Source organism: Castanea sativa, chromosome 12, assembly GCF_040712315.1.
Source record: "Castanea sativa cultivar Marrone di Chiusa Pesio chromosome 12, ASM4071231v1".
NCBI lineage: Eukaryota > Viridiplantae > Streptophyta > Magnoliopsida > Fagales > Fagaceae > Castanea > Castanea sativa.
In genome coordinates this window covers 21451090-21460824 of record NC_134024.1, presented here as the reverse complement: position 1 = coordinate 21460824, position 9735 = coordinate 21451090, and the positions used below count along the sequence as shown (strand labels likewise).

General features: G+C 34.4%; 1 protein-coding gene across 3 annotated transcripts; it reads right to left on the bottom strand.

Moving 5' to 3' along the window:
• Positions 1-374: 374 nt before the first annotated feature.
• On the bottom strand, positions 375-8847 carry LOC142619645 (TOM1-like protein 1). Of its 3 annotated transcripts, none has more exons than XM_075792844.1 (4): positions 8611-8847; positions 7304-7869; positions 6358-6603; positions 375-1175 (listed from the first exon to the last, which is right to left on the bottom strand). In XM_075792844.1, the coding sequence occupies exons 2-4, from the start codon at positions 7820-7822 to the stop codon at positions 759-761; spliced, it is 1182 nt and encodes a 393-aa protein (XP_075648959.1). In that variant the 5' UTR covers positions 7823-7869; positions 8611-8847; the 3' UTR covers positions 375-758. The 3 variants fall into 3 exon arrangements, with proteins under 3 accessions (XP_075648959.1, XP_075648961.1, XP_075648960.1); XM_075792846.1 differs by lacking the exon at positions 8611-8847 and adding an exon at positions 8464-8596; XM_075792845.1 differs by lacking the exon at positions 8611-8847 and adding an exon at positions 8459-8589.
• Positions 8848-9735: the final 888 nt, after the last annotated feature.

Here is a 9735-nt window from a genome sequence, read left to right as displayed (position 1 = left end):
ACTTTCCAGTTCCCACTTCAGATTCTGTTCCTTTTCATTTTGTTCTCTCTATCCAAGCAGAGGCTGTAATTAAATATTTTCCATCCAGTGGCAAATTTATTTGTCTAACCTAAAATCCAAGCAACACTAATCGACTTTTGTCCAATGCAAAGAAAATTTCACATGGTTTACTTTCACCACTAAGGGGTCATAAAAGATTTGCCCTTTCATCTCAACAAAAAACATAAGTTCTAAGTTTTAATGCTTATAATTTACTAACAAAATAATCGTATTGATTGTGACATCTCTCCCCTTTAGTTTTCATTTCTCTCTTTTCACCCCTTCATTTTCGTCCGTTCAACGGCCAGTTCAGTATGTAAATTATGACTGATAAATGAAATAAGAAACAGACAGTCATGTATATAAACTGTTATCCTGAAGCTGCAGCCGGCAGCTATCATCAATGTATATGAAACTGAACAGAAGCCACACACATGATACCTTTTTCTGCATCCGTAGCCAGCAGAAAAAATGAATTTCCAGTCACTTGTCCTCTCAAGCTGTTATGTATCAAAATATAAACATGAATTACTTACATAATGTGCAGAAATAATTGAAGAAGTTCCCAAGAGAAGAAGTCCACAACCATGTTTATGAAGATCACAAGTTTTTTTAAACATCAAACATAAATTGTCTTCAACAACTAAAAAATCCAGTATCAACAACATCCAGGCATGCTCTGTCCCAAAACCACATAATAATCGGCTATGTGAAGCAGCTCAAAGGCTGATGAGATCACCCTTTGGTGGTTGCTTCTTGGAATCATGCCCACTTTCAGACGTACCCCCACCTTTCTTACCAAATATCATTTCATCAAGATCATCCATCATTTCGTCGGTACTTCCCCCCTGGCCTCCACCTCGAGAACCAGCTGGTTTTCTAATCAGGGCATCTTCTTTTGCATGACGGGGTGACTCATCAGGCTCAACAGCAACGGGTATCATAGCTGGTTCTGGCTCAGGTGGAACTGAAGGCTTCTTCAGCTCTTCAAACTTGGAGAGAACTTTCTGGATCTCATCATTCACATTCAAGGCTTCAAAAAGCAGGGCCTCATTATCTCCAGCTGTCTCAATAATTCTCTGGACAGTAAATTGTGCCTGGCGACACTGTTGGACCAGTGTGGTTGTCAAGTCATCCTGACAATGGGAAGAAAACATTCCATTCATGTTACTTTGTGCATGCCAACAATGACTGCCTAATATATAAACTGAAATACTAGTTGCAAAAATCAGGAAAATATGTAACAAAACTAAAATTGACAATAAAATTCCTCACATAGCTGAAACCATTCATCCAAGAAGGCACAAAACAGCTAAGTCTCTTTTTTTATAAGTAATAAGATTGTGTTGAGAAAGAGGAGATAATTTATGCAAACACAGGGTATGCAGTACTCTTAAACAATACAAAACATAAATCATTACATGCATAGAAAGAGCGAATCAATAAAATCTAAAAAAGAATTCAAATGATTAGTGATTTTGAACTGCTCGAACACAGAACAATCAAGTCTCGATCTCATCATCATTACAAAAATGTCATTACATGCAAATGACATAAAACAGCATCTGCACTGTACTAGGTGGTTGTCATTGCGCTACGCTTTCTTTCTTTTCCTTTTTTTGGACTGAACTTATAATAGGGAATAATATAACATTTAAGTGAACTGTGCCCATGCCCAGACCTGCAAGGTTGATTGACTGCCAAGAATTAGGACATCCAATACCAGTCATTGTTGTGCATGTGAGGCATTTCCTCTTTTAAATAAAACCAATTTCACTAATCCAAAAAAAAAAAAAAAAAACCAGTCATTGTTATTAAGGATAACAACCCCCCCCCCAAATTTAACCCACCAAATGTATCTAGATCAGACACTTGATCTTACATGACAGAAAATTATTTGGCGTTTGTTCAACTATAATAAAATAAGCAAATTTAACACGTTCATTGCTATTAAACATTATGGGTTCATGGGAAAACTGCAACGCATCATGCAATAGAGATACACCAGAATGTCACAGTATTAAGCTAAAGGTGTAAGTTATCCTTCTGAATGATTTTTCATGGACATTTAAATTATATGGTCAATATATCCAAACTCAACTGCTTCACCAGATGATCAGATAGACAGTTCTAAACCTTTTTTTTTTAATGAGACACTGCATAACTTAACAAGCTATCACTGAGGTGAGTTTCATATTACCTTGTTCTCATTTCACACACCATTTTTGAAATGGTTACATTCGATTCAATCAAATGCATGCTATAAATCAAATTGATGAATTTTAAACAAACACGCAATCAAAAGGACAAGGGTTGCCATGGAAAAAAGGTTTAGGGTTTAAAAAAATTAAGCTTTCACCACAAAAGGTTGCAAGATCTCAGAATTTTGGAGGTGCAGGAAATTCTGAATGGTAGCTACATTGGTGATTGTTTTCATTCCACCAAGTATCCATGAAGTGAATTTTTATTTACTTGGGGAAATTTTGCTTCCCTATTGCCTTAATCACACCCAACAAGAGAGAGAGAGAGAGCGAGAGCTTGGGTTAATAAAGGAACAAATTGGTCAAGTTTCTTTCATTAGAAAAAGATTGGGTGGGAAAACATAATTAGGTTCAGAGAAGAAGGGATGGATTGACACAATAACCACAAATAGAAAATGCTCCAAGATTTCTAAAATAAGATGGCCAACGCATCCATGAACACCCACATGTATTCAATATTTCAATTACACATGACCAAAAGGATTCATTTGAAAGGAAATTTCTAGTACTCTCACATGTGGTTTAAAAGGTCACTCTCTAGTACAAGAATCCAAAATATACCATCAATAATAGCTAATTTTTTGCTACCATTGTTCAAATGTTAGCAATCCCTAACAATATACTAATTAGCGGAGTGGGATCCATACACCAAGATAAGAATTAGATAGGTAACTGCCAGGCAAACATTTTCTAATGCCTATCAATGTTCTAGGGTGTATATGAAGTGAAAAGATTGTGAATCATGATTAGCCTCCAAATTACCAACAAACCATTATGGACACCAAATTGCATCTAAACCAAGATCTAGGTGAGTGTTGGTGAGAGGCTCAACCTTAACTTAAGTTACAATATGGCATTGGCCAACTCCTTTCAACCCACAACCTACGAATTTGTCTTACGTCAAAGTTATAATAGATACATTTTGATATATTTCTTTCTCTTTGGAAAAATATTTTATAATTTTTGATAATAAAGTTGCAAAAAGAAGATAAAAGAAAATATAATAGTAAATATCAGTCAAAAGACCCAAAATTCAAAAGTGAATAGAAAACAAAAACTTGAAACCAAGATGAGCTTTTGGGCAGCAGACAGACGCACAAACACAGAGAAAGATCACTGATGCACTTTGAGCAGTGGCCAATCTAAGAGTTGATCTGAGGCAGGAGAACTCTGAATGATCAATTGAGCAGCAAATATAGCAGATCAAGAGAGAGTCTAATATGGGGTCAATTGACAAAGCTAATTGTGCCCAGTAATCAAAATTCTTTTTTCTTTTCTAAAAGAAATAGTTGTCCTTGTGTTGCAACCATGTATGAAATAAAAAATTAAATTTTTTTTTTGTCGGACATTGCACAAACACAAATGCAGCCATGTCCCGAACACGTCTGTCCAACACTCTGGTTTTTGCTGCATCAGTGCTTCTTTTCAATGACCCACAACCAGTCATCATTGAGAGGATATAATGGATATTCATCTATAATTTAACCTAGTGAAACCCTAGCCTAAAAAGTAAATCACACCAATTAGCCCTAGAAACTTCCCTTGGAATTTGTGGTGTTGATGCATTTGGATGTTTGGATGCTTGCATAACTCACTGATCCTCTTTACCTAGGATTCTTGATGTCACCTTAAACATGGCTCCAATCCATTCTAAATGTTCTAATTCTTTCACTAATTCCATCAGTGAATTACCTAATATTTTCCCTATTCTCCTCCCTCAGAATTTTTTCATCCCTCTGCTGCTTTGGAAAAACACAGGAAAAGGGATTAATGGTAGAAAATTCAAAATCAGGAGCATTAGATGGAAGGTAGATGTAAGGTAGGAACAAGAAGTCGCTTCATTGGAATTCAAAGTTTTCAACAACTTATTCAACTTTTTATTTATGACAACCAATGACAAAAAGAACCAAAATTTGTTAATTGTTAAGAATTCAAAGTTTTGACAGAATGTTCAATTGAAAATAAAGGTGGATTTTCGAAAAGATTTATTGGAAATCAGAAAATTTCTAATGCTGCATTTGCTTGAGCGAAAAAAACATTTCTGTATGATTGCATAAGAAAATGTGGGTCAAAGGAAAACTCAAGTTGGTCAATGGAAAAGCCATATAATAATTACCCTTGTTTTCTTGGGCTTGTTTTCCACTATTATTTTCCAGAAGAAAACAAGCTCTCTCCAAACCAAGGCTCTCTTGTTCAAACATGTAAGGGTATGGTCTCTCTTTCTTCTCTTCCCTCTGCAATAAGCTTTCTCTTCTCTCTCACTCTCTCTAGTCTCTACCAACCGAGAGAGAGAAAGAGAGAGACCAATCAGCCCCAATTTTTTTTGAGAGGCTGATTCTCGGACTTGAAAATGGGGAGGAGTTTAGTGATAGAACTTGGAAGGAAAAGAAGATGGGGTTCATTGAGGTTATGAGCTGAAAAGGGTTGGAAGGTTGAGAAATGGTGGGTCTGAAGTGAGTATATGAGACTTGTTTGATAAAAATAAAATGCATGAAAGCAGTAATGAAATTGGTGTTATGAAGAAAGAGAAGGTGAGGGTTGTGAGCCCATTTTCAATGTCTACCAAAAACAGGAAAATGAATCAGTATACCATAAAATGTTTTCTTAAAAACAAGTCATTTTCCAAAAAAAAAAAAGTTTTTCATTGAAACAAATGGAGCATGAGTCTTCCTTAACGCTCTGTTTGTTTCAGCAATGATGTTTTCTAGAAAATGAGTCATTTTCTAAGAAGTATTTTCTATAAAACTATCTCATTTTCCAATGCTTGGTAGCAACTTTAAATGAGTTGAAAAACAGCCTCCTAACTTCCCTTAATTAGCTTATTATTAGATATAGTTGTTTTCCAAAAAAATTTAATGGAAAACAATCTCTAAAAATAAGTCATACTTTTTATGTTAATTAAAGATAGTTTTCCGCTGACTCATCTTTGTTTATGCTACCAAACATTGGAAAACATGGAAAACTATTTTTACACAAGGTTTTCCATCGAAAAAAATGGAACGTAACTATATGCATTCCCTCAATAGTAATGATTTCTGTCACTACCAAACACAGGAAAATGAGTAAGTTTTCCAGAAAATGTATTCTAGAAAATTCCCCCCCCACCAAAAAAAAAAACTTTTAGTTGAAACAAGCAGAGTGTGAGTTTTCCTTAACTTTTTGCATTCCATCAATTATAATTTATAGTTATTTTTTTAAAAAAATTTCAATAATTAATTAAAAATTAAAACCAGAAAGGAAAGGGGAAAAAAGAAGAAGTTGAAAGCCAATAAGAGAGAGGTCAATTGTCTAAATAGATTATATTGGAACTTTGCATGTTTGCAAAATGCAAATGAATCATCATCCGTTCCAACAGAAACTGCTAGATCTACTTGGATATAAATCATTTCACAACTAATCAAATTAAATGGCTACCCAACAAATTGACAATGTCACCTGACAAATTAACTCAGAGAGAAAGTTAGGAGAGAGAAGATGGCAAAGGAAAATGACCTGATACCAAGGGGGAAAAAAGGAAGTATGAATGACAACTTACTTTGACAAAGAAGACAAGAGAAGAAATTTCAGTGAAGGAGAAATTAAACGAATGCACGAGATGTTTGAAGTCTATAAGAAGTACAGAAATGCACTCTATTCTAAGTCAGTCCTATTGCTTAAATATAAGACACAACATTCTGTAAGAGAGTAAAAATTACACTGCAACCAAAATTTTTTGGGGGAAAAAATCCCAGTTAAACCAAGAATTCATTTGTAGGGGATTACCTTGTGGATAATTTCCATATCCAAAACTTTCGCCAGTCTAATGGAAATGGCATATCTCACCACAAACAATTAAGGAACAACTAGAGCATACTGCTTCTGAGGTAATGCAATAAGCCATTTGTGAACCATGTGATCAATGATAATAAGCAAGGTTGATATGGCACAGAAGTCAATACTATAACTTGTAGGAATTTAAAATCATTTAACATTATGAAATCTAGAGTAAGAAGAGAGAGAGGAAGGGGGGGGGGGGGGGGCTGGCTTAATGACAACCAGTTGAATAAGATAAAAATACCTGCAAAGCATCTTGCTGGGGTGAAGAGGATAAAACCGTTGTGAGAAGCTCAACACTGTTTCTTGCAACATCAAATGCTTCCTTTGTTTGTTCAGCCGTAAAGCTTTGCACTGGAAGTTCACGCTCAATCCGCTGAGGAAGAGCCTCATTCAATTCTGACTCTGATACTGAACGAGCAGGAGTGAATATAGGTGCCAAACTTTCATTGTCACGACCAGGGAACCGAATGCCCCTTGATCTTAAACTCTGAAATAGAAAGACAAGAACAGAAAATTAAATATATATATATATATTTAAAACTTGCATGGAGATATTTTAAAATCTATTTATCATACTAAACGTACATAATGCATTTGCTTCCCGGCATTTTTTTTTTTTTTTTTTGTAAATTTATTCAAACATAAACTCCCTTTGAACCAAATTGTTGGCTCACAAAAAATAATTCAGCTGTGGGACATGGATAAAAAAAAAAAACAAAAACTTCTTACCTATTTGGTAATATTATTACAAGAACAAGATCCTTCTTTAATCTTCTTCATTTAAAAAAAAAAAAATTTAATTTGTATTGGTAAGTTACACCCGTACTCCGATTTATTTATTAATATGAGATTCCTCTGTATTTTCTTACATCTTTTTTCAATAAAGTTTATTACTCCATGATCTAGAAGACTAGAACCCACAACCTTACCCTCCATCCCATTATTAAGGGAGAAGGAAGAGCCATTTGAGCCTGAGCTCATTGACATCCTATCAGCCACTGCTACTAACTTTTCATACGCCAGTCGGAGACAACACTAATAGAGAAAAATTAAAATATTTACACTGTAGTTGACATAAATTTACATTTATGAGACGACCACCCACTTGGGGGGGAGTTGGGGGGGGGGGGGGGGTTGGCAACCGGACAAAGGCTAGTATTAAAATATAAAAGCAACAAGAACTTTACCTTGTACGTTTCTTCATAAACAGGCAAATAGCGGAGCTCATTGGTCGATTCTCCCCATGATTCAATTAGCATCAACGCCTTGTTACGGTTATTAACTACAGTCTGAGGATCTTCAATCAACTTCACCATCTCATCAAGAACTCTCTCAGCTGCCACCTCCGAGAAAGCCTTCTCACAATTCTTAACACATGTTTCAAGCAACACCAAAGCTAGGTACTGAATCCTAGGACTCTTCAACATAATCCTCCTTTTAATTCCACGGATCAATTCAATGCTGTTAATCTTTTCAGTATTGATCATGTCACAAATATCGAGATTCATGGCCCAGTCAGGCTCATCAAGGTTCTCCGAGGTGGCATCATCAACGATCTTATCAGTCGGGTTTGGGCCTTGGAAAAGCTCCTTCATCTTGAAGCTCATTGAACTCATGCCTGCAGTCATCTTTCGGCCCACCTCAGCACCTCCAATCTTGAGGCGTTCACCAAAGGCACTAACTTTCTCCATCAAATTGTCACTCATATTTGCAACCCTTCAGGACCCTAAAACCAAATCTTCAAAAAACTAACCTGCAAAACCCACAAAGCTCCAATATGTCAGAATAAAGAACACTCCCACCCTATGGTGCTAAAATTAAATAATTCTGTTAGTGCTAAGTTTTTCATATAAGAAGGAATTTTGTATTTCTGCAACAACAAAACAACACAATATACAAAATACAAAATTTGCCAGAAACCAAACAAAAGCATTCAAGAGCCACATATTAACCATATTATAATTCCTTTGCCCAATTTAAAAATAGCATAGTATTGAACACTAATTCTCACACATTCAACACTTTTCAAAACCCAAAATTTCCCCCAAATTAGCAAAATTATTAATAAAATCCCTAAAAATCATTATTAAAAAAAAAACTGTTAGGAACCCTAATTTGACATTAATTAGCGAGTACAGGCCATGAAGAAGAATTTAACAAAGTTTAACATCTACAACACCACAGTTAACTGAACATAAGCAAATTTCGCAGATATCAAAAACCAAAACGAAAACTATTAATTAAACCCTTAAAACAACTTTCTCAGCTACAGAACAAACGATTAACGAAGACAAAAATTTCCACAACAAAAACCCTAACGGTCAAAGAGGGAAAGGCAGCACCTAACTCCCACACGATATTCTTATTTGAAATTGAAAGCTTGCTTTTCCTTCAAGTTTTCCTGTTAAACTTTCTCGGAAACCAAACAGAGTCAACTCAATCGATCGGATCGCAAATATAACTATAACATATCGTAAAACCATAAATACAGTACCTTTTTGGAAATGAGAAATGGATTGGTTGAGAGCAAGCGCAACGACTCTGTTTTTTTCTCTCTCACGCACACAGTTTAGTTTTGGTTTTTTTTTTTTTTTTTTTTTTTTTCTTTTTTTAAGTTGTGTTTGGTCTGTTGGAGTCTGTTTGTTTCAGTTTCACATTCTCTTTTTTTTTTTTTTTTCTTCTGTGGGTCTTTTATCTTTCTTTACACGTTACCTAGAAGATTGAAATATTCAATTCTAAGCTTTGTCTTTGGTTTTTTATATAAAATTTTTATTTGCGTGGATTTTCATGATGGACCCGCTGGAAGTCGTTGAGTTTTTTAGGCTTTTAGCTCCAATTAAGGTATACAAATCATAGTATATTTCTTCAAGTTTTACGTACATTTTTTTTTTTGATAAAAATTAATAATTTGAATCAATTATAATTTGAAATTACTATAATTTTTAATTACAAAAAAATTTAAAGGTATGAGGAGTAAATTATTTCATCCAAAATGTAGAACACTAATCACACTCCTAAGAATTTTTGAAATTGAAAAATATAGTAATTTTAAATTATAATAGATGCAAATTATTAATCTTTACAAAAAAATAAAAATAGAAGAGCAATTTGAAAACCATTAAAAGAGCGGTCATGTTTTGTAGACAACATTTTAGTAGGAGTTAAAGATGTATCTACTTATATATAAAAAAAAAGTGTACATATCTATTCAGTTTAGTTTTTTTTTTTTTTTTTTCTCTGGATAAACATGTTTTTTTTTTTTTTAAGGAAAAAAAAGCAGCAACGTGTATATATCTATCTTTTAGTTTTGTCTCTACTTAAATCTAGGGGTGGAAGGGTATTTTGGAACAAAAAAATCTGGTCCAAACAGGAGAAACCCCTTAAATAATAGTATAGATTATATGTGATAAGTTGTTATTAGCTCTAATTTGAACATACTATTGAAATTACTTTTTTACCCACCAATAACAACTTGTAATAACCTGTCACTTATGATTTGTTGTGAACAAACCATATCTCATAATATTCCGGTCAATTCTTGTTATGGAATTTTTTAGGGGAAAAAGGGTCTGATTTCTTGGTGGACTTGGTAAGTAGTGTGCGGAATGAGTGATTCTTG